Raw genomic sequence first — 26,372 nt, forward strand, 5'->3', positions numbered from 1 at the left:
GGGAATTATATGCCGTACACCTTCCATTGAAGTAAACTGCACCATGAACGTACTAGTGAACACTCAATCAATGGTAGTCTCTGTTTATAGGATATGGCAATGTGTATTTGTTTTTTAATGCTAGTTTTAGCTATCAGTGAAAAAAGAATTGGCGAATACCTTTTATTCTCTCTTTTCAAAGCTGTGTTTTCAATGACAAAACTGTCCACATTGAAAATATGCAATATGCAATATGCAACAAAATACCAGAAGTTTGACGCCTTCGGATTGCCTTGCTAGTATCAATCACTGTTTTTTTCCAAACAATCTTTTATACTACGATCTTATGTGATGGTTTTGTTATCATATTAAAACCAATTACGCTAGCTGGATCTATTTTACATGGGAGAAATCCTCAGTTTTTGCAGGTTTACTATTAGATTTAAATCATGGTAAACATTTCATGTTTTTTCTCAACTGGTTGCTGTTCTACTATGGTTATCTGGTTGCTGCAAGTTTTAAAAAAACAATTGAAATATATCTAACTGGAAAATGTAGACAATTAACGTCAGTTTCTGTGCCGGCAAAATCTGTGATATTCCATAATCAACTAACTTTGAATACACTGCTTTGATCTGGGACATTTTGAGGCTTGGATATCCTCATCCAGTTGCTATAACTGTACTAAAGTTGACAACTACATTTTAATACCATAGCCACTGTTTTCTACGTCTGTTGCAGTTTTGGGAAAACCCTTTTTTAAAACATGGTCAAGTGACAATGTTCAACAAGTTACTAATATTACTGTTACAATATATATATATATCTAATATATATATATATATAATAGTATGCGATATATACTATATATAGGTATTATATATATATATAATACATCGATAGCTCTACAGAACCATACTCAGAATTATCCCAGAAGGGGCCATTATACGGAAATATACCACCCAAAGAAAATGAACATATTTTATAAATAAAATCGTGGCCAGTATTATACCGCAGTAGTGTGGCTATTTGTGTATTTCTAAATGGTTTCCACTTCCCTTCTGTCCAATTTAAAAAGAAAATAACAACACGCTGATCTCATGGGTGTAGCTAAAGAGATTCTTGGACACAGATTATATGAGAGTCCCAGGATGGAAAGGCAGGGCGCGTTGAGGTCAGGAGGTGGGCTCGCAGAGCTATCAGGGTAGTTCTCATGTCTGCACTGCTTCTGAATACAGCCTATTGCCATTAATTGTCACTTACATTTCCTCACACTCCATTAGTCCTGGAACTGTATGTAACTTTTAGCTGTTACAGCTTCACCTGGTAAACTACTTAATGTCTTTATTACAAACATCTGTTCTGAATTTACATTTACTCAACCTCTCTAAAACATTCTGGGTTTTCTAATTGTTTATTAATCCGCCTTAAATCGCATCCTTTACTAGACTGAAGAGGCTTAATTCTGTTAACTATTTAATCCTTCCCTGTATATCAAATTCAATATATCAAAATCAATTTGAGATATCTCAAATTCAATTTGAGATATCTCAAATTGACTACTGTCATGTTTGAGATATCTTGAATTGAATCACAGAGATGATGAACCGAGTCTAACAGACAAATAGTTACCAATGCACAGACCTACTATTTTACACAGATGTTTTTTTTGCTAGTTTTAAATTCTGTCCGAAAGTAAACACCATAAAAAGTCTGCCAAGCGTGTGTGCATTGTACATGGCAGTTAGCTGCTTTGTAGCAGTGTGGTTTACTGTAACAGCTTGGAAATCTCACGTTTTTAAATGTATGCTGTGGACTCTTTACACTGTTTGCTATGGTAAAGTTGCTCAGTAAACAATTAATTTACTTTGCTTTACTATACTTTTACCACAGTTACCACAGTAAACACTTGAAGGGACAATACCACAAGCCAGTGCAGTTATATCCAGGTACAGCACTCATTCCAGATGAGTTCCACTCTGTGGAAATGTAAAAGTTTGTATTATTGGATAAGTCATCAGTTTTACACTACTGTGTAAGAATAGACCCAGTTGGGGGACACGATATATTAAAAAATACAATTCAAATATATTTTTGTCCCATCCCATTAAACTTTTATAAGTTTGTATACTGATATGATGTCTGAAAAGGAATTATTTTATGTAATGCACAGATGTTTAGCACGAAGAATAGGTTACCCTCTGTATGAACCGCTGCAGTCAAAAATAACTCCATGTTAGGTTACAGTATTGGTAATTGTTTAATTTATGCTACAATTGCTCCCATTGCCAGCCTGCAGTTAAACATTTAAACTATTCAGTTGGCCCTGTGCTTTAAACAAAAAGTGTATACATCACTGGTTGACAGCTTTGACCCAAGGTGAGTAAAATCTATCTTTCACATTGGATGTAAAAGCTAATGTAAACTTAAAGGTTTTAATTTCTTCCACATTTTGCCATGCATCTCCTAGGGAACTTTGTTATAGTCACAAACTTACGGATTTCCTCCAAATATAAGTTAATTAAATAATTATGTTTGGCAAGAACCGCCTTGCTTTATGAACACATTTTTACAAGGAAAAGGAATGCTAAAGGTAATGGACAAATTCTATATACAATCGTTACTCACTGAGCCACTTGTGACTCATCTACATACATAAAAAAAAATGCAAGTATAACTCAGTTACAGTGCTTCATTAACTCATGAACTGAAAAGCTAAGCCCTATACAGTAGAACCAGAGTCCTAGTTTAGGACTATGGGATAAAAAATAAAAATAAATGTTAACCTCGCAGTACAAAATGTACACCTAAAAAAAAAAATTACACTCTGCTAATACAAATATGGTTTTATGTTAAAAACAGTTGCTGTGTGTGACATCTCCCTTGCTAGTATAAACAGTCCTCTACAAGGTCTCCGGTGTTTATCCAATTGTGAGCTTTTTTCCAGCCCTAATGTTATCGCCATGTCACAGACAAGCCAGAGGTTTAATTTCCCAAGACCCATACTACACACATGCAGCGCCTCTCAGTGTACTTAACTGCAGTGTGTAGGCGCTGCTACCAAAGCTATATTACACATGTCCCTGCAAAGGAGTATCCAGCTATCACTGTGTCTAATAACCACCTCCAGTGACAAGTGTTTGATCTGGATTTGCTTGCATTCTTCAAGAGGTTATTTCTGGAAAGCGAGGATAAAGTGCACATTGTGACCGGGTGTGTGAATAACTGTAATTATATGTTTATTGGTTGCAGTGTGTAAGAAAGAACTATCATTTAGAGGAGGAAAATAAACAGAACTCATGGGAGGGACAGCCCTAAAACAGAAACTAAATAAAGAGCATTGCAGCATTTCATAACCCAATGATTTGTATTAAAAGGCGTAACACCAGATCAATAGTGTTTTAATGCCAGGTTTAGTAAACAAGCTTCTTAAAAACTGGGTTTCCATTCCAAGAGAGCTTGCTATACATGCCCAAAGGAATAAAATGGTCCTTTTCATTTAAATAGTGGGTATGATAACACCCAATCAATAGGAACACACATTTGCGTAAATTGGGCATAAGAAATAATAAGTGCTATTTTTATTTTATGCTCAGCAGCCAATCATAATGTTTTTGTTTCCCATTTTATAGTTCCAAGCACAGTATGGTGCATTCAGCATCTAGGACTGTTTTCTTGACATGCGTACAATAATAGCATACAAATGCCAGATAACAGATGACCCAGTTTCTCAGACAACAGCTAACTCACTGCACTAAAATAGATCAGAGGAGAGCCACATTATTACAAACACCAAGGGATTGGTCATTTTTTCCATCTTAAATTCATTAAGATATGTCAAAATACGTATGACTGAGAAAACACTAAGGGGTGAAAAATTTTCACTATGAACTATCACCAACCAAAAGCAGAACTACTATAAAGCACTTGGAAACTTTAAACAATAACGATACCAGGCATTTGCACTTACATGTACAGTACAGTTCTGTTGCACTAGCAATCATAATTATGGATCTGATGACGCTTGCTCACTTATTGTGTTGCCCTCAAAATTGCAGACCTTGCCTACAAATAACCCACAAGACAGAGTTTTCAAAACATCAAGGGGTAATCCAACATACTGTATAAAGATATACGAGCAGTAAGAGAATGTATGGCTCAGGTTACCATCTATTCAGTACCAGCAGAAGCTGTTCTCCCATCCAATGGAACCAGACCCATCTCTGCTTAGCTTCTGCGCTGCGGCAAGCATATGTGTTGCAGTCTTGGAGCCTAATCTAGCGAACTTGTATTCCTAGGAAACAGCATTTGGAGAATGTATCCATTTGTGTAATATGTGTGATGTGTGTTAGCATAGACTATACCTAAAAGTACATTAAACAGTATTTCAGTAACATTTAACAGGACTGTGAAAGACTAAATGTGAGAATGTAATTGGAATCTCTTCGACAGCTAATCTAACAGAGGTTTCCAGCTGCTGTCCAGCATTCCTCTTTCTTCCTCTTCAGTGTTTAAAATGTGTGACCTAGCTCTTCTCCGCTTCTTAATGTATAGAGCTTTTAAGAATCTGAAAGGCTGTAGAATTAAAAGTGCTGCCAGAGGCAACAGGTAATTATGAGTCATTAGCCATCGAGCTGTACCAGACTCAGACTAGGCAAATCTTGCTTAAACAGAGTTTTATGGAACTTTTTCCTAGTGTTTTGGGCTAGTGGACTATTAACATCCCACTATTGACAGGATGAGCTTCAGGACAGAGATTAGAAACATGACAAAATTATTTGTGATTTACAAGAGATGCTCTGCCTCAGGGTGACAGGTTGTAGTGAATCACTACAGGGCTCTTCTGTTGGAACCAAAGAGATGTCACTTTTAATAAAGAAGTTTCTGAAATTGGCAGTTTGTTGCAGGCAGCAGCGTCAATAGCCAGAGTAAAAATGAAGCCAAATTCCTCTTGTCTGACATTTTACTTGTTAAAAAATGATGTTCTTCTCTAATTTCCCAAAAATCATGAACAGATTTACTACAAATGGCTAAGCAGGGGCAAAGCAGGGGCAATCATGGTAATCTGTTCCTGGAAAAACATACAGGGATTACAGCTTTAAATATATTAAAAGAATATTGTAATGGTATGTCAGTTGTTTAAAGCAAACTTGGCCGAGTGAATAGTCTTGTCTAGTCTAACACGTAACATTGTGGTTCCAAATTCTCCAACTGAATATATTAAGGGAGAGCTGTCCAACCTTGGTTAGAGGAGACATAGAGATTGGAACCCATTACTGGTTCTCTTGTGTCTATGTTAATAATAAAAGGTTATTAAAATATGTGTTTTCTTCTTTGTATCCATAATAGGATGATTGTTTATTTACACACACACTAATTGCAGTTCTATTTGATTGTAAACCACAAAATAGTGAGCAATGCAAGAGAACAGTAGACAGCCCAGGTCCCATCTGTTCAGAAAATGTAGCTGTTTTGGTCTTTGAAATATTATTGTTTTATTCAGGTTAAGTCCAATAAAAACAGGGATCAAAAGACATTGGCATACAATTGGAATTTCGTTTTAGTGTGTTTCTTACCTAGCATACAAACAATATCACAAATCTCTTATTGTTCCAGAAGATCAATTTGACGAATATGGTTACCACCACACTGCAGGCTCACTTCCTGTGTTGCAGTTAAAATGATCCCAACCTTCTACTCATACCCATTGAGATACATGAGAAACCTTTCATGCAAAAGGTACATTTATTTCATTCTTCTTTAGTAATTTATAGTAACCGGATGTTCTAAAAAAAATCAACAGCTTCATGTTCTGTCCCACGCTTTGCTTACCATTATTGGCATCACAGGAGATTCAAATGATCACATGACTGGGAAGTCACAGAGACTAAGAACACAGATATTAGTAAGGGTCCCCAGTGGCCTCTGTGATAAAAACAGTGCTTGCCTGCAGTGCAGGGTGAGTCATGCCCACCGCGAACATGATTCAAATCCTGCTTGCGCCCAGCTGAAGATCATTGCCAGGGACCTACAGGAAATGCTGCATTGGCCTTTGTGCTGCAGTCCCGACAGAAATTAAATTCCAAGGGTTCAGCCTCTCCAGGGTTCAGTAGCTTGGTGACATCTGCTGCTTTCCATACAAGTGTCCACATATTCCCAAACAGCTCCTACAGAAAGAAACCACTTTTCTTATCACCCTCCCTTGTGCTGTATGTATGTACATAACATCCAGCAACAGCATTTATTTTGGTTGATATGCATGGAAATCAAAACAATTCCAGGGCCTTGCGTCAATACCAAGCCGACAGAATCGATGTTAAATATGGGGAAGTGCGGGTATGGATACTCGACTACTACCTTTCAACCTCCAGTCTAGACATTGGTCAAGCCAGAGAAAGGTTAAAGCAAACTAACAGGGTAGTGAGGGAAATCTTCTTCTGTATACACCATACCAGCTCAATGGATAAAGAGAGTGGGGGAGCAATGGTGGTGCTTCTGAAATGTGCAGTTGGTAGACTGGTTAGTATGGTAAGTTTTGCAAATGCATGTCTGGTGTAAGCATGGTAAAATAATAGTAATCTGTAAAATGACACTGCTAAACTACCATGTTATTTTTATAATGACCACCAACCTTATTCCATCATGTAATTGTAAAGTCATTTGTGATTCTGCATGTTCCTCACTTTTCAGTTACAGATACATTCTAAGCTGTTGCCAATAATGTGGTACCATAGTAAAAGCTGTAATACATCTATAATAAACTAACATGGCTTTCATAAAGTTTTACCATAGTGTTTTAAAAAGGGTACAGTATGAGAAAATGATAAAAGGTTTTGTATAATATCAACCAATATGTAAGGAAAGTTGATGTATGCCTCATAATGTACAGGTATAGCTAATGCATAATAATAATAATAATAATAATAATAATAATAGTGAAACAGAGTAAAGGGTTGATAGTGAGGATACTGGGCAATACACATATTTTTTTGTAGCCGTTGCTAGTGACCACAGTATTGAAAGCAATTGAAGTTAGCAGAACTCCCTTAAGAAGATGGGACGTGTTTCCCCTGAATATGCTTCCTGTTGACATAAGCATTCAATTACTCAGGGCAAAAAAACTGTTTAATGTGTATAATACATTTTGCACATCAGTTTATCTTAAAATATCATGGAGAAATACATATACAGCCATAAATATACAATCATCTGTGTGCAGCCTACAGTTATTGAAAGGCCTGAAGAGTAATCAGGAGCATAAAGTTATTTAATAATAATAATAATAATAATAATAATAATAATAATAATAATAATATAATATGTATGTATGTATGCATGTATGTGCTGTTTGAAAAGCCTACCCAGGCATCCAAGAATAACGAACTACTTTCCCCAAGTCAGGATCTAAAAATACCCCGCTGGTTCATTAATATTCTCTTTTCTGTTATTTTCCCGAGCACAGAGCGAGAGAGGAATGAATAGTTATGCTGTGAATCTATACTCAGCCTCTAGAGGAGCTATCCCGGCTCGTTAGACCAATGTTTGCTGAAACCGGACACCTGCAGTACTTCAGCCAAAGCTCCAGTCACTCAGTGAAAACTGTTTAAAAGGGAAAAGGATGAGCTTTGAGCTTCCAACTGGAGACTTCATTCCCCAAACCCCCAGCTTCTAGTCTTTCTGCAATCAGAAACCCCCAAATCAGGACTGGCATAAATGAATAAACTACAAAGAAAGCCAGAAGAAAAACCAGCGTGGAAGTGTCCCGTCAAACTCTCGTCATTCACAGTGTAGGATTGTGTGTTGGGCTCATAGTTATATGCACAACTGTTGTTTTTATGAGAAACTTCTTTTTGGACCATTTTTAGAAGCTTATCCAATGCGTCAGAAGGCAGTCGGTGCTTTCTGTCCCTCAGCTAAGGAGTCACGTTGTGATTAAAGGACCAGGTTTTTGACTGCCGGGACAAATGAATACAAATGAATCTAGGGACCCGAAGGAGAGATTGCACAACCTCTCAACTCGCTACAAAGTAAGTGTAACGGTATCTTGCTCTGTGGTGTGAAGGAATTGGACACGGCAGTTTGCTATTATTTTTAAAATTATAAACTAAAACACAGTTGTACCGGAGATGTGGAAAAAAAAGACGATTCGTGTTTAACGGTGTTTTAGATATGCGTCAGAATAAGCACCTGTTCGATATGAATATGTGTTTGTTACTGATACAGGCGCTAACTAACGTAAAAAAATAAGGTTTGTTAGATAGCTTCGCTAATAATTACATTTTAGTGTGTATGTATATGATTTAACATTATGTTAACCATTGTGAGTTTAAAATGCGCATATTCTGATTGTGCATATTTTAATGTGTCATAACACAAAATAGTTAGGTTAAAAATAGTGCACCTTATTTTTTCTCCTGTAATCGTTCAGTGTGAAATTGCTCTTAAATTGGATTCTAAAAATTGTAATGGTAGTTGTTCTAGAGAAACAGGCGAGGGCGACAGAGAGAGGTCAAGTGTTTCCTACCCAAATCTTGCTGTGCAAAGCTGTTGAGATACAGTTATAACTGTGAATGTTGAGCTTCACTATTCTCACTGGACGCAGGTCTGTGAACAATTCTCAGCTCTACTATGGGACGTGTCGCCCTTCATAGTCAGGATTGTCTATCTGTAAACCAGTTTTAACTGATTTCCTTACCCAAAATCTCAAACTAGCTGATGGAGTTGCTTCAATGCGATTACATTTTAGTACAGCTGCAAGAATGACACTCTAAACACGTTTGCGCAAAGTAAAACGAAACATTTGTTAGGGTTTCCGCATTTCAGTTGCGTTTTCAAAAGTAGAAATCTGTTGGCATGGAAACAACCCCCCTATTTCTTCTAAATGGACTGCTGTGAAACATCACAAGGAAGAATGAAGTAACCGTGATGAAGCCGGAATTAACCCCGGTCTCCAAACTCAAACCAGCTGGAGCTAGGGGGTGAGTAGAAATGACAAACATTGACGAAAGCGGTTTCAAAGGAACAACGTGTTGGAAAACAAAAAACTCGGCATCTGGCACTTTTACATGAACAAGTTTTCGGCGATCGAATGGAACGACGTGCATTTCGAAAACAAAACACGTTTTAATATTGTCAAGTTTTAAAAGTAACTTTCTTTCGCAATAGGTACCACTTGGTGACAGGTCACCTTTGTAACGTTGTAGCTTGTATCCGTAGCTAAATCTTTAAAGTCTCAATGGTTAACAACATTGTATGAGATTTACTTTTTGATCATATAAGAAAACAATAACTGAAGCACATGCGTAACATGGGAATTTGTTGTGTTTGTTAATAGAATTTCTTCATTTTGCAAACCAAGAACTTAGCTAAGTTTTACAGGGTCAAAAGACACACATGATTTGACTAAAATAATTACTGAATTACATAATGGGGACATTTCTTCACTTTGTATTTTCTATTTTCGATATTCCAGTGTTCCTAGTCGATAGTCATATGTAGATATAAATACAGATATACACTTGATGATTTAGAGCGAATTAAAGTATTTGTCATGTTTTATTTTGCTTTAATCATTTACTGTACATACCAGTGCACTAATTTTGAGACCATCCCTAAAACTTACACTGCCAAATTTAACCCGTTTGGGAGAGGGACACGTTGATTTTGTATTTGTTTTAAAAACTGCCTAAACTTGCTGATATAATGTTTGGCGAGGCTAGTTACTTTTGTGCAGTTATTTATTATTCCATATCACGGCGCGTTGAATGTGTTTTTTTTTTTTTTGCAGTTAAAATAGAGGTACGTTGCAGGGAATGTTTTTGGAATACGCTCAATGAAGCACTGTGTATGAAACATGACATGAAAAGATGCAGCCTACTAGCTGTGATATTTTAAAAGGGTAGTTTGTATAGGAACCACTTGGTTGTTTAGTAATTCGCCTATTATTATTATTAATAATAATAATAATAATTAATAATAATAATAATAATAATAATAATAATAATAATAACGGGGATTGCTTAGTATTGGCTTTTCTTTCGTGAACTATGTGTGATCAGTCATCTTTCCATATATTATTCATTAAATCTGATGAATACTTTTGGGACACTCAAATGAGCATTAACGAGACTATCTTGATGGGTTTTGGCAAAGCAACTCGTTTAAATTATAGTTTACCTTTTAGTACAGTCGAGGTTATTAAGTTCATTTCACATTTCAGCCTTGCACCGTCTAGCACAGTTGTGAGTGTGCTATTAAACGAAACCACTTGACTCCTGCTGCTTGCTTTGTGCGGCAAAGCGAGTGCTGCAGTCCTGCTTTGCCTTTATCTCTTGGAACGTTTCCTAAATAATAACATATCTAAGCCTCTTCTCATGAACTTAAGTAAGTTTCTGCTTTGGTACAGTTGCGAAACTTCCATGACGACTACTTTGAATTTGATAGCATCTTTTAGCTGGCACTAGATGTCGCTGTACCCGGTGTTTTATTTGGCAGGAGCTGTCAGGGCAGTGATGTTGCTAATTGATTTTATAGTTCTTGGATAGAAACGGAGAAGAGAGAAGTAGACCCATGTCCTTTTATAATTAACTGCATAGCCTCATTTTTTTAAAATTTAAATAACATTTAACTAGCTTCATTTTTAGTGTTGCATTTTCATTCAAATGCGTAAGTGTAGGGGACACTCAGTTATCACTCAGATCAGGGGATTCTGCATTGTAGAACCACACTGTCGTTTTCTTTCCCAGTCCTTGTGTCAACATAGGAGATTTCCAGCAGGTTCTGGAGGAAGAATTCTCCAACAGGAAGCTGCTCAGTTGATTAGAGAGCACACAGGCCTCGGTGTTCAACAAGCAGCAGTGACTGGGGGGGGGGCTTTTCTTTAATGATTGGGGTGGGAGACCCTTACATTTTAGATGTTGCTAATTTTGTGCTGTGATTTATTTATTTAAGATAACATTGGACTGAGAATCAATTTAATAGTTCAAGGTGTTTCTCTTTAATTGCCTTAAGGTTAATTGCCGTGTCATATTACCCAGCTGTTTTATCCTTTGCTCTTAGCCTGTTACCTTAATGTGAGTGTGATTCTAGAGCAGCTTACTGCAGGACTGGTGGATGCACACAGACATTTAAAGACTAACTTGGTGTTTCTTAAGTAATGTATTCTTGTTTAGATTAAGTTTGTATACAATTATACTGTTTCGGCAATAACATCCTGGTGACTAAGTTTGAAGCGATCCTGTGGCCTCGTTTGGGCTCTTGAACATGTCGTCTTTAGAAGTACTGCCAGTTCATCAGAGTGTAACCATTAACCTGTCCCCCTGCAACACCCTGCCCCGAGTAAAGAGTACCACATAGAAAAAATGTGGAATTTCTTACATCCACAGGGGGCAGAGTGTTGCAGGGGGACAGGTTCATGGTTACACTTAGAGGCCACAGGGGGCTTTTCGTTTTTGCATTTCTAAGTGTCACCTCTTCCCTTAATTCCCTAAGCACCCTTAAAAAGGTTTAAGTTAGGCATGGATAGGAATTTCCCCTGGACTGCTGCAACCAGATATTAGGATCGGCAGTTTACAGCTTTTATTACAAGCACTGAAAATGGCTGTTTGTTAAGGAACTCTAGGGGACAGGTTTCAGCTTCCCATTAAACCTGTTACACTAAATTGCCCTTCCTTTTAGAAATGTATGTCCTTGTATTGGTGTTTGGAGACTATGGTACCTATGAGAAATTGTTCATCCTTAAGTTGTTGGATAGTAGCACAGCATACCTAAATGTACTGTGGAGAAAAATGTGAATTTACAGGGAATTGATACAAAATAGCCTGTCATAATCGGGTCTGTTGTCAACATTGTCAGTCATGATAGCAATCTGTAAGATGTTTAAATAGTTCTAGAGGGGTATGGACCTATCACTTATTACTGGATGATTTGTGATGTAGTGGTCACTATGTAAGGTGTGGGTTTTTGGGTGTAATATGAATGACCCTCCTAATTGTATGACCATTTCTGTACCAAAATGATGAAAATTGTCCTGATCCAGATGGGAGCATTCTTCCATAATTGCCAAATCTGAATCCTTCAGTGAACTTATATTTGGAGTGGAGGTCTACAAGGCCTGTCCCTTATGAAACATCAGTCATTTTTGGCATCTTGGATAAGGAAGCACCTGCCAACTGAGCACCTACCGTCATCCCGCATCCAAGGTCTATTAGGTCTTGCCTGTTTTGACTGCAAATACGTATCTGGGAGGATGAAAGTGTGCACGACATATTACCAGTGTGTCTGTCCAATCCCTGTCTATATAACGTGGAAAAACAAAGTGATTGTACTACTACTACTACTACTAATAATAATAATAATAATAATAATAATAATAATAATAATAATAATAATAATAATAATAATAAATAGGGTCATTGAGGCCATTGTCCAGTCTCTAGGGAACAAGGGGGAGGATGTGCTGAGGTGAGCTTGGAGATGGGAGTGAAGGAAGACGTGTATTCCCTTAAATAGCTATACTTAAATGGCTTTTAACTGTACTGCATATAAGTCTTCTTTATCAGTGTTTATTTAAAAAATAAAAAGGAAAAAAAAACAGGTCATGTGTTTTAAATCTTGAGTCGAATGATTGTGGAAGGTGGAATGATTGATAAAAACAAACTAGAGAGCTCACTGAGATTTAGTTTTGTTAAATGTTTTTTGTTAAGAGTGAGGCAAGTATAGCTTCAACAAAAAAGTGAATTACCTTCCAATTAAAGCATCTAATTGCTCTGCAGTTGATAAGGTGGTTTTTGGAGTGCTTTTGGTGTTGTGTAACTGCAAACCGACGTGTTGCTGTAAGGGAGGTGGTAACATGAATTGTGGTGCTTTTTAAGCACTGGTCATGATTTGACGGGCACAATCAGTAAAGCTTGATATCGGCATATTTAGCTATTGTGTTCAGTAGTTCACTGTAAGTACTGCTGATGGTCATTTCATGCATCACAGCTTTTTAAAGTAGCATTTATGATTTGATGTTACTAAATGATGCCACCTTCCTCTTGTAAAAATCAATGTATAATGCAAGTGCTCTGGTGAATCATAGCGGGTGAGTTTATATAGAAGTGCATTCGTTTCCTAATTGAACTTCAGACCTAATTGCTGTATTGAGAACACGTTTTATTATTCAAAAGCAAGAAGCAAAACAAATGTAGACTCTTCACAGAGACCTTCAAATAAAACTGGAAACATGTATGTTTAGTACATGAGGATGCAAATAGGGCACCAGGGTGATTAATCAATCAATGAGTGTTTAAGAGGCGCACGCAAAAATGAAAAGCGCCATGGTGATCAAAAATCAATTCATTGAATGGCTGCACCTCTATTAGTTTGTAAACTGTATAGTGAATTTGACAAGTCATATAGGAACATTTATTAACCTCATTTAGAGGGCAAAGTAAAAATGTTGCACAGCAATAGAATATCATTTAATAGTGTAAAACTAGCATGAACCCACTCACAACAATTAGTTAAACTCTAATTCTGTTCTAATTCTTCTTTTCTCACAAAATGTGTCTTTACGCTTGCTTCAAATTAGGGCCTTAAAGCTATAATCAGGGATCAATATATGAAGCTAGTAGGTTAACTGCACAGGCTGGTCCGTTACTTCATCAGTGTTTAAGTGAACCCATCTCAGTAATCAAGAAAATATGTGCAAGCAGCTTTACCGTTTTGTTCACAGATCTGTAGCCTAAAAATGAACTTAAACATGTCAGGAGACATGAGAAACAGGCTTGTTTTCAAACGTTTCCAAATACGTAAACCAACCATCCCTCTGTGCTTATTGTTAAACCAAAGGTGATCATTACTTGTGTTAAAATGTGACTTGATGCCAAGAGAAAGCTACTCTATTTCTGATTAGCCTGGGCCTGATTTCCCACACTGCTGGTACCTGATCATTGCAGTCATTAACCTAAGATCATTAGCTCTGTGTACAGAGGAATTTAATTTATCTAACCCCTGTGACTTCAACGTTCCGTCCAGTTCCTGTCTACCTGAATGTGTCGGATGATGGGATGAGCTGGCAGCAGTGGTTCTGCCTCGGTGGAGGAGAGAGAACAGAATCCAATCTAAATATTAACGTTTCACTCAGCACCTCAAGCAAAAGCAATGCAAGCTTTTGCTAGTGCTTGAAGGAGCGGATTACTTTTCTCTTGGCTGTCGGAGGATGAGGAATTATACAGAATAGCTGTAAAACCTGGAAGGGAAAGTGTTGGCTACTTTTAGTAATCTGTATGTAAGTCTAACCACGCATTTTCTTTCTTTTTCTGAATTCACAGGAGAGCCCTAATTCTCTGTACTGTTTTGTATTGTACTTGTTACCTGGGACTTGCACAAGTACATCCTGAAGGTAAGAAATAACTACTTCTATGAAACTGATCTATATAAATGTTGTATTATATTATATGTAATGATTTGAAATAGTTTGTAGATTGAATCCACAGTCCATTGTGAGCCAGTATAAAGTTAATTGACTTCACCCCCTGCACCCACACAGTTTTTTCATAACCCTGCACTAAAACAGTTGACAAAGATGACTGTATTTTACCAATACTGTATTATCTCATTATGAGTGATCCTTGGCGCTGTAGCTGTTTTAATCCTGTTATGTCACGGCTCTCATTGCGGGCCCTATGTGTTAGACAGTTATACATAATTGCTAAAAACCTTAGGTCTTTTCATTTTGCCTCTCCTCAGCTGCTAATGATATATGGATTCGTATCTTCCATTTGGACAAAACTACATTTTTACAGCTTTGAAATTAATTTGGGTTTTTTTGCCATTTAAGGGTCATATAAGGTTTTTTTTAAAACAAAAATAATAAAATAAATCGAAAGTAGCCTTAAGGCCTCTCTCTGCTGGAAAGAAATGGAGAGGCAGGGGTGGGGGGGTTGTGGGTTAGTGGAAAGCTAGAGAGGTCTTGTGGGTCTGCTTTGACCTGATGTTGACTTAAACAGTAACCACAGTTTGTGTTTTGGCAAGGTCCATCAAACATTCTTTGTCAGGTCATTAGTGCTGGGGCTTACACAGAACCTTTCAAGTATTACCATTTAGAAAAGTGTCTTAGGAGGTCAGCAGCACAAGTAATGTCGGAGAGACGCTTTACTTGAAACATTTGTCCACTACAATAGCCTAAACTAGGTTTCTTTAATTTACTCCTACAGTTTACTAAAACCAAACGTTTTCCCTGATTTTAAAGTTTTGATGACCAGGTGGAATCTGTCATTGCATATTAATCCCCATGAAGGCAGGGAAAATATATTTAAAAGGCCCTGCTTTGAAAGTTCCTGCTCCAGACGAGTTACGGTTAGTTTGAGAATTTTATAAGAATGTGTGTGGAATGTAGCGGTAGAGAATGTTTTTAGTTTATTTAAATTCATCCACTAGTTTGCTTAAATACATTTGTATTAGCGTGTTACCAAATGAAATACCTGTGCAGATTTTGTGGTTTTGGCCCCAGTTCCAACCGTACAAAAGGTACCTTTGTAGAAATAAAAGCATATATAAATGCTAAAAGAACTCATTTTCCTTCAGAGATCATTTTAGGAGAATCTCGCTGTTCATTTGAGCTTACAACTGAGTTTGTTTTCTTTGTGAAAGCAAAACAATTCAGAAAAAATGTGACCAACTCAATTGCACTGTAATGTAAATTGAAAATAAACTGAGTTCTGAATTGTAGATACCGGTCTACATTACAAACACTGCATTCTAAAACTGCCACCCTTACCTGATTTGTACAGTCCGTGGCATGTTTGTGAACACAGTAATCGATTTTCCTTGAGGTAGAAATCATTGAGTAATGGCTGCATATCCCTGCAGAACAACGATTGGTCCTGTTGAGTATGTGCTGTCCTAACTCCCTGTGGTGGCTGTCCTACGCCCTGTTGATCATGCTATGGCAGGCGTTCTTACTTTTTTGTCCACTTTCTATAAAGACTATTATTAGATCATTTAGAAAAACAGCTAAAGCTATCAGTGTTGGAAACTGGATGCAATTGCTTATTCCTCGTTAAGATGGCTACAGCCTGCCTCTACATCCTTGGATTACCTCTGTCCCCGTCTGCTTGATCACTTATTTTTTAATGCACACACTTTTCTGTACCAAAAAAAGTTTCCTTACTGAATCTCGCCAGACTTCTAAACAAAGTGTATTTGCCACTGCACTGCTCTATACCTTAAACACCACACCATTGAAGATGTTCTGCCAAAGTTGTTACATGCAGGAAAAAGCAAACATTTTCCACTTGAAATATATGAAAAAACTAAAAGACAATATTGCTTTTTTTCAGATTTGGCTGAAGTACCAGGAGAGTAGCGAGAGAACAGATGCTTAGGGAGCTTGAGGGCATGCAGTGTTCTCTCTCTGAGAGTCTTTCTTTCTCTTAGATTGTTTCCTTGTCAGAATAGGAAGAGAGAAAGTTCTTCACATCGGAAATGTTTTGTGAAACTTGCATACGTGATATCTATTTATTTTTCTTTAACTTTTAGTCCTGGTTGCGTAACATTTCTTTAGTTTTACATGTTTAAGTTGAATTACAGGTTATTTCAAGACACAGTCAAATACAGATTTTAAAACTTCTACCAAGACTGGTAGACAAACATTTTTTGCTAGTGTCCTCATCCTCGAACAAATTAAAGCCGTATTTGGTGCTGGTATGAGGTTGGTTGTGTTTTTTTTTTTTTTTTTTTTTTTTTTTAAAGATTGATTCTGGGAAATATAATTTTCAAAACAAATATGCTGAAGAAGAGCCACAGTGAGAAAACTAAACATTTGAAGTTATTTTTCCTTTTAAAACTCTCGGAAGCAACAGCTGCATGCTCTGATGATAACTTGTTGTTTTCCCTGTGTTTCAGCGTTCCTTAATTTATCGCAAGTGTACATTGAAATATTTAAGTCTTTTGCCAATATTGGTTCCAAAATAAAATATTTTTGATCTCATTTGGAAGAATGTGAGACCTATGAAGAGGTGGTAGGACCTGTGTAAGATTGACTGGGATTATTTTGGTATCTCTAATAATGTAGCATGAACATTGTCCAGTATAATGTAATTGCTTGAGTGTGGGAGATAGGAATTGCCTTGTGTAATTGCAAATCTGTTCACACTGCCAGAATCCCACATCTGGAGCATGATTCTGCTAGCCTTGACTCGTCACTTTCAGAATGCAGTGTGTGGCTCCCCCAAAGGAGGGGGAAAGAGTCCATAAGGGTGCTCCACCCTCAGATCTTCATCCAGGAAAGACCCTCTCATGGGTCAACGAGCCCAGAGAAAGAGATATCAAGACTACTGTAGTTCCCCCACAGCAAAGGGAAGAGGAAAGAAAAAGGAAAACAACAAGGTTTAAGTGTACACTCGAGGCTATCTGAAGCATAGGTGGAGTTTAAGTCCTTCAACACAGAAAGAGGTAGTGCAGAGTTCCACTAGTACTTTCCACCGAGCCTGCAACCTCCAGTTCTAAACCCTGAAAGTGTCCAGCGTTGCATGAGATTAAACAGCCTTATCAGTGGTTTTCAACCTTTTCATCTCAAGCACCAGTGTTTCCAGCAGGGACCACCAGGTGTACCAGTAACTGTGCAATCTTAAACTGCTGTTGTAAAACAGAAACCTACCCCATTACAACCAGGTTTGTTGTGTCTGTACTCACTTGTTTGTTGCCTGAATGCATCCATCAGCTGAACAGATTAACCAATGAACTCAGCATGTTTATATTTTGAATATTTTGCAAGTGTTGTGTATGGAATTGGTGACCACACTTTTAATTGTGTGCAGTTGTAATATGGGAAGTGGCATGCTGCAGCTCCCATGCGCAGTGGTAGTAAAGTCCTGATCAGACAGCATGTAACACAGACAGCTCTTATGATTACATGTTACTGTTTTTTTTTCAGTAAAAACAAGTTTAAATTGCAGTGAGTTCATTCTGCTATATTTACGTTATTAAATACACCACAGCAAGCACACATTCATTAGCACAATGAGAGCTACATTTACTGACTGGCTGCTTTTTTTACTGCAATCAAGTAAGCTGCAATACATTTTTTTTTTAACACACTCTGCTTTTTTACAAAACTTTCTTTTTTTTTTTTTTCCTTATGGTAACGGTACTCTTAATGTTACAGCTCCCAAGTATTTATCTGTGCTCTGCTTTCACATTTCTTAAACTCAAATGTAATCAGTTTGAGAAATAAACTTTGTTTTCCCTGCAACAGCTGACCCTGCTTTAGTACAAAACTCACTCTACATTACTGTTTTACATTATGGTAACGGTACTGGTTTATTGGAGCTCACATGATGCTTCTTTGGGTGAGGAGATGTTATCGGCTCATCTAACTGGGGAATCTCTCAGCTGCACAATTAAATCTTCCTTAAATTATTTAATGTATTTTATGTTTCCAGGGTGTGTTGTTCATGGCACACGTGCAAACCTTAAGTGTATTTTTATTTTAGTTTTTCGCTGTTCGTGTTCTACGTTTCTTAAATGCAACTGTTCATTTTAAGCTATTTCTTTTACACAACAATACATCAACACAACAGTGGTTTGTGTATTCTGCTGGTGTTAGTACTGTACCTCTATTACAAGCATTTGTGTTCAATCAAATTGTTAACATCCTTGCACTTTAAAATGTGATTTTTTTTATTTTTATACACAGACTGGCATCATATTGCACTCAGAAATATTGACACATGTTTTTAAATGCAGAGGCAGCATTTTTGTGCTCAACCACGAAAAACAGTTGTCAAAACCGTTTTTCTGTTGTTTGATTTCCAACCATTTTAGTCGCAGTCTGGAGCCCTGCATCATGATTAATCATTTCTCTGTGATTCAGTGGTACAGACCGATTGATGCATCACGATGATGCGATTGAGGGAGTGTTCAGGTTGAGGAATCATGTCTTCAGTAAGTTACCAGTTGCAAGTCTGTCAAGTACCAGTGCAGTAATAATGTTGAAATGAAACATTATTCACAGGTAATGTTCTATTAACATTTTGCAGGCCAATTTCAAATGTGCTTCTCATTGCTCAGCACCATCCCTGCAGAAAGACCAGCATTATTTACAGCCCATGGTTCCAGACTTCCTGTATGTGTAAATATATACGCAATCCACTAACAAGTATGGGACAAAACAGCTGTGTGGGGAGCTTATTGCCAGTTTTCTCCACTCTGATCCCTTGATTATTTATTCAGGGATACCACAATATTAAGTAATGTTCCTGTAAGTACCAGTGCAGAATGACTGGTCGTGTTTGATTAGCGGCAGAAAAAAAAACCTCTTCTTGTATTGGTGACCACCAAGTTTGGTACAATGTTGAATCTGGTGAGAAATTTCCCAGTTTGCACTCTAAGAAACACTCTTTGCCTATTATGCATTTGGCAGTGTAGCAAACTTTTTTTTTTTTTTTCATAATGGGCAGAACTAATGCACTCTCATGCATAGGTAGTTCTCTTCTGCCAGCATCTGTAAATCTTTGTAAAATCAGTGTTTCCAATCGTGATTGCTGAGGACGCAAGACCATAAAACCTTCAATAGACAACCATGCCCTCACAGATAGGAAGAACTGTTTTTTGTTTGTTTTTTCTATAAAAATGTCAGCTTTGTATATTGAGTTTCCAGTGAGGTCTTGTAAACACCCCCTTAGTGGTGGCTGTACTGCCTCTGGCACTCCGGGCAGACAGAACAGCCTCCGTCTCCTGTCTGTGTCACATTGTTCCTTATTTCCAGTATTAGCCAGCTCCTGGACTAACTGTCGGGTTCTCTTTCTTCATTTTAGCTTCTCTAATAAGCTGGGAAAGGATGCTGGTGTGATCTAAATCTGCTTGAGCAGCCAAGAATGCCCCTTGTACTGTACACACCAGTGTATTTATTCTTCAGTACAGTAGAGAGATTGCTATTACCTTTGGCAAAGCGATGTTGCCTCCACACTTAGGAGCGAAATTGCCCTGAATAGTGTGATCTGTTATTTTGACGACTTCTGCAGCAGCACCTAGCAACCCTCTTATGTTGTCACTGGCTTTTCACACTGTCCAGTCGTTGGAAGAGAAGACTCTTTCTGTGCCGTTTTGTAATTAATCCTCAAGGTTGATGTGGAGCTTTATATGGTCACTCTGCCTGGGATTCATACCCATGTTGGTTCTATACTGCTACATCCAAGTTATGTGGCTGCATTGTGTGGATTCCAAATGGATTCCATTGTCATTCATCTTCCATTGATGTTGATAAATCAGAAGTTTTCTACTTTTCGCTCTTGCAAGTCATTTATATAAACACATTGTGCGCACACACACACATGCACACAACCATACGGTATATGTTAAAGTATATGTGGCAGTGGCAAGGCAGAGCCCTGCATGTAAACCTTGCTGATTTAAATGTATTTATTTAAAAGAATGGTGGCTTATTGTTGTAGCATTATTATTTCAAATGCATTGGGTTATGTAGCATGGGTGATTTTTAATGTATTATTGTTTGGTTTAAATGTGGTCTGGCAAAGGCAGACCGCTCGTGAGAATGTGTGGTCGGCAGTTAATGATTATTAACAAAGTGGCTGTCGGCCATGCAAATTAAAACGCTTGTGCAGAATGTGCCTGGGCTCGATTTGAATCATTAATGAGCAATGGAGCTCTGCCCTCAAGACGGGTGTTCAAGGAGGAACGAGAGCGAGAGAGAACGAAAGTAAAATAAGTTAGTAATTGCTATGTGTGCTGGAAACACCAGATCAGGAATTAGAACCAGAATGCGTGTTTTTGTAAACCCTTAATTATTTTTAACAGATGGAGATTTCAATTTAGGTATACAATTGTATAAGGAACTTAAATTCTCCAATTTCTGTGTAAGCTACAATTATATAAAAAGTCAAATTAAGCTAATTAGTTCAATTAAGTAATTGAGAGCTTGGTTGGAACAAAAACCAGCAGGGCAGTCATCCCCCAGGAACAGGATTGAGAACCAATGTACTACATCATTTAATACAGGGCTGTCAAACTCGGCTCCTGGAGGGCCGCAGTGTCTTCTGGCTTTTGTTCCACCCGAGCTCTCAATTACTTACTTGATCTAATGATTTGATTAACTGGACACATTTAACACTTCTCTTCAGCCTCAAAATGTTTCATAGGTAGTGTACCTTGAATCAAGTGCATTTTTAAAACCATCAACTGTGTCAAATTCAACAAATTAGATGAATTGTGTTAATTGAGAGCTTAAGTTGAAATGGAAACCAGAAAACCCTGCGGCCCTCTGGGGGTGAAGTTTGACCCCCCTGGTTTAATATATTGGTAATAACTTTTAGAAAACAAAATCGAAAATGACATCGTGAACCACGGAAATTGTGAAAAAGCAACACAATATTAGAAGACAGAACGACCTCGCAGTAGCAGCCAGTGACAGCATTATGATTTGTGTGATTTATGTAAAGGATGCATGATGGTTTGATCATGGAGACGGGTTGTAATTTCAATTTATCCTACTTGAAAATGAATGCAGATTGTTTAAAACTAAGCCTTTTTAATACTTCGTCAGTTTCACTGAAGATACTAACCAATTTGATTTAATTTGAATTGAAGCAAGTGAAGCTTTGCTTGAGACTTCTAGAGCCGTCTGTTTGAAATATGGAAAACGTATACTCTTTGGAACACCCATATCCTCTTTTTTTGTATGTTTAATCAAATAAATTATATTGCCACAGATGTTGCAGTGGTAGTATAACTAAGAAAAAAAAAAAAAGAATTAGAAGGGGCGTTTCTGTGGTTAGCCTTAAAGGTCTGGACTCCCATTATCTCCCCAGTGCTGAAAGTTGTGTAAAGTTTTATATATATATATAAAAAATCATTTTGCCAGCACTTCAAACAGAGGAAGATGGACTGCCCTCTTGAGCGTTGTTTAATGTCCCCTTTTCAGTCTGGTTTCTGTTTTAACGTGGTTTGTCTCCTGGAATTATTTCAACCATATTTGTTTGTCTTCTTTACCCGCAATCATTCCTCTTGTGAATTTAAAAATCGGTGACACTCGTCAAGTGGGAGTGCCTCCATCCTGACCTGAACACCTCCTACCATTCAATCAAGAACAGTGACTTACACTTCATTCAGTGGAAGAACTATTACAATACTGTCACTCCCTTTACTGCTTAGGTACCCAGGCGATTTTTGAGACCCCATTGCTAACATGTTTCATAAGTTATAGAAGCTGCCCTTTGATATTTAAAATCGGCTGGTCACTTGGAAAGGCTTGACTGTTTTGAGCCTGGTACACATTGCTCTGCCTCGGCTCCCTCTGGAATTGCCGTCTGCAGTCTGAAATACACTGTACCTCTCCGCATTCCAGGGACCTGGTTATCGACCGTAACCTGAAAAACATTAGCAACCAGAACAAACTGAGATTGAGAGTCCTCTATTAGTATAGTACAGCGGCATCCTAACCATTGCTGCTAAAGAAGGAACTATGGCTGGAGGTATTGCCTTACACTGAAGGGCACCCTTGTAACACAGTAGCTCATTTGCAAATGTTTCGGTGATCCATCTAATCTGGAGCTGATTTTTTTGCTTTGTTTAACAGCGTTTTTGATGTGATTTATCATTGCCAACATATCCGGGCATACAGTAAGAAGTCACTAAAAGGTTGCCTGGCTTCAATTGGCCAGGTCACTCCTCATTACTGGTGATATGTGTGAAATGTAACTGCTGTACCCCTGCAAAGGGAAAAATAATTTTCCACAGTTCTGTGATTCCCTGCCCATACAGAAAAGCAATAAGTGTGCCAAAAGGAGGAGACTGCCTGGAAAAAGCCTGGGGCTGCTAAGTTTTACCAGGAGTGGGGTTTTTAGATGAGGGAGGAATGTCGGTTTCCGCAATATGTTTTAGTAATAGCTTGTAAAACTCCTCCATTCAAAGCGTTCACCTTTACAGCTCATAGAGGTCACTTCACTACAAATTTTATTATTCACAGTGTTTCCAAATTTTGATGCATTTTATTACCAACTTTCCTGGAAACCTCATATCCTCTTTATCACAGCACTTGGTGAAACAAACAGCTAGCTTTTTCTAACCGTAAAGGCTTTAATTTAACACATATTTGCACACAGCACGTAATTTGGAGCCCTGTTCACAATTCATATCTTTAATCAGCACTGGCGTAATGGGGGTTACACGTATTGAATATACAGCTTTTTAAAGTTTCAGTTCAGTTTCCGATGGTCGTGAACCTTACTTTTTTTTTGTTTTTTTTTATTTTTTGGAATTCTTTTAAATGAAATAATGATCATTTGTTTTCATTTCAAGCGCAGAAACGGAAAATTCGTGTGGTAAACAAGTAAAGTTTATTCTTGCTGACAAATCAGATTGTTTTCGGAAATCATTTAATATCTATATATATATATATATATATATATATATATATATCTATATATATATACTGTCTACTGTTTACATAAGGTGACCAGATGTCCCACTTTTGGAACACTGGTCCCAGTGCCCCCAGAACTTTGCTTGGGATGCTGATTTTATCCCCCCTTTTTCCCCCTAGAGCATCTACATGCCGGTAACATAATATTGTATTTTCATGCAGGCTGCTCTGTTACTACTATATCTAACTACAGTGACGCTTGATGTGACTAAAAGGAAGGTTGGATGACAAGTAGCATTAAAAACCGTCTGTACAACAAATCATCTGGCGAATTACTGAACAGACAACGTTTATATTTACAACCAGTCGCAGAGAATTGTGGGTGGGCTTATCCACTGAATGTTACTAAAATTAACTGGCGTCTATCCTCGTCTGAATCATCACTCTCGCTGCCTGAAGAGGTTAGACTACTGTAGTCTAACAATAACGGCTCATACAGGTACCATTGTATTGTGTTGGAATTATTCTCTTCGTCCATGATATTTGTGTATCTGTGTGCAAACAACTGCTTACTATGTAGCTATAGGCGACAATTGCGGAAATCAAAGCTGTCATGTCGCATCACCGTGCATTCAAGCTTGTCATGGTTTGAACACTTTGTGCAACCAAACCGGAAGTAACAAGCACACGTTCGTTGTCGACTAGGCACAACTATTCACAGCTGTTTGGTTAAATACTATTCTACGTTCAACAAAAACCAAACTTAATGTGACATAAGTTTCCATACAAGATAAACCCTTATGAGGATTCTACATATTTTCACAATGTGTCTTTATATAAAATTGCTAAAATTAACTGTAAACAGTTGATACAAACGTTTTAGTGGTCAAATTTCTGATTTATACAAAAATAAGAACGGTGGAATATGCTCTCAATTTCGTCTTTATTTCCAACAACAAAGGTTTAAAACTGTTTCAGTACTCGCTAGTTTTGACCACAAATATTCAAAGTTTCTCGCGTGTACAAAACGTTTCTTATGTGAAGCACTTCTTGTCCTGACTGCAGGCTGCAGAAACTGAAATAGAACAAATATACAGAACAAATAGCATGTCATATTAAATGCTAAGAAATTCAATATTTTGAAAAAAAAAAAAGTCCAAAGACCTTTTATAGCTCCCCTAAAAAATAAAAAAAATAAATAATTTTTTTTTTTTTTTTTTTTTTTTTTTTTTTTTAAAAAAGGGGGGGGGGGGGGGGGTGTTGGGGGGGGTGGCTTTTTTTTAGTTTTATTTTTTTCTTTTTTTTTTGTTTTTTTCGTTTTTTTTTTATATTTTTTTATTTTTATTTTTTTTAAATTTTTTTTTGTTCAAAGAAAATAAATATACCCCTAAAGTGACATCATTTGATCAGAAAAGGAATATCATTTAATGTATTACACCTTGATCCATGTCTCAGCCTATACTATTGACTCAAAAATAAACTCCAGTAAATCCCCCGTAACAAAAAATATGAAAAAAAATACAAAAAAACTCATGACTAGCGTCCGGAGTCTGGATATGACCTAATGGAGTTGCTTTACCAGGAGTTACAAAATAGGAACAGCAGTATGTTCTGAGTCAAATACGCAGTTAACTCCTGCTAATTTAACAGGTTCCTTTCCACTTAAGTTGACCCGTCTTATCCGTACAGCGTGTAAAGGAAGATTGTGCAGGAACGTCTGGTTATTAGGTTCTAACACGCAACCTGTATAAATTAGTACGTCAAGCACAAACTGATTTCCAGAAATGTCCCAATACCCTGCAAACGACAAAGATACAATGTCCGTAACAGAAAGTCCCGCAGTTTTAAAAAATTTTATTTGTCTTAAAAAAAAAAGGTTCTGATAGATTTGTCAACTGTCCCACCCCTATAAAACCTCCCCCATTGTATTTGTAATAACTATATTTTGTGTATAAATTAGAGATTACAAAGTTAAAAAACTTTTTAAATTATGAATATTGAGATATGTCATGTTTTCATGCAGGAAGGTCCTGGTTTGCAGATTGGACACAGGCGGCTAGCATAGAGAGAGAGCCAGATGGAAAGTGGAACTCCAAAGAGTGAAGATGCAGTTTCTTAGGCAGAAAAGAGACTAGATTTGCAGCCGTAATCAGCAATAAAACAAAATCTCGAAATTTGATATTATTGAATTGCTACTGTGTAATGTAATGACTATACTTGTTGTGTAGAAATGAAATTACAAAGACAATAAGATCATTTATTCACAAAAAAAAAGTTTTTGAAAGTAGAAGATTCCACTCTGAATATCACCATGAGTCTCTGCATTCACTTTCAATATGATATTAGATCAAACATTGCCAAAGTGAAAATAAAAACCCTAGAGCTTCCCCGTAGCTTGGAAGTTATTCACAATATTTCCATACTGTCCCAGTTTTAGAACTTAAAAATCTGGTCACCTTAGGTTTGCAGCCACCTAAAATTCCTGGACTAAAACATCATTTTGGTTTTTAATATTTTTGAAAGCTGAAACCCATCTGGTAAAGGAATTAAAGACCCATGCTCTTCACCTTGTCTCCCAGTTTTAGACTGAATCCCTTCACTGCTCTCTTCTATGTATGTTGGGCATGAAATTAAAGTTTCAGTAGTACTCTAGTGACTAGCTGTATATATAACCTACAATTTTATTTTATTGTTCTTCAGCTGGACACATCCAATTCAGGACCATCAGGTGCTATAACATATTTCCCTAGATGACATAAAATTTGCTGCCAAGAGTTGTTATGGTTGAAACACACAGCAGGATGATTTGGCAACAAATACATGTGTCTGTAGATTCAGTGTTTATTCCCTCAAGTGAAAAAGGGGCTTCATAACAAGATTTTGCACGCTTTACTAGTTTTTAACCCCTGTTCCTAACACTATATATACCATATGTTTTTAATAATCTTGAACATAGACTTTTATACTGTATAGGTTGCCTTTCACCAGTGAATGCAGAACACAACCATATACCTTCTACTTGGTACTG

The 26,372-nt window shown here is 37.3% G+C and overlaps 1 protein-coding gene across 3 annotated transcripts in view; it reads left to right on the forward strand.

The window, feature by feature from the left end:
* Nucleotides 1-7,512: 7,512 nt before the first annotated feature.
* The window catches only part of LOC121307523 (collagen alpha-1(XXVII) chain B-like), a 153,079-nt gene continuing 134,219 nt past the window's right edge, over nt 7,513-26,372 (forward strand). The window contains exons 1-2 of one of the 3 annotated variants that reach the window (XM_041239711.1): nt 7,513-8,006; nt 14,295-14,365. In XM_041239711.1, coding sequence (XP_041095645.1) covers nt 7,954-8,006; nt 14,295-14,365 — 124 coding nt within the window. In that variant the 5' untranslated portion in view covers nt 7,513-7,953. Of the gene's footprint in view, nt 8,007-8,626; nt 8,958-14,294; nt 14,366-26,372 lie in introns of those variants that run through there. The other 2 variants (XM_041239709.1, XM_041239710.1) reach the window with 2 other exon arrangements.

This window comes from Polyodon spathula, chromosome 56, assembly GCF_017654505.1.
Source record: "Polyodon spathula isolate WHYD16114869_AA chromosome 56, ASM1765450v1, whole genome shotgun sequence".
Taxonomy (NCBI): domain Eukaryota; kingdom Metazoa; phylum Chordata; class Actinopteri; order Acipenseriformes; family Polyodontidae; genus Polyodon; species Polyodon spathula.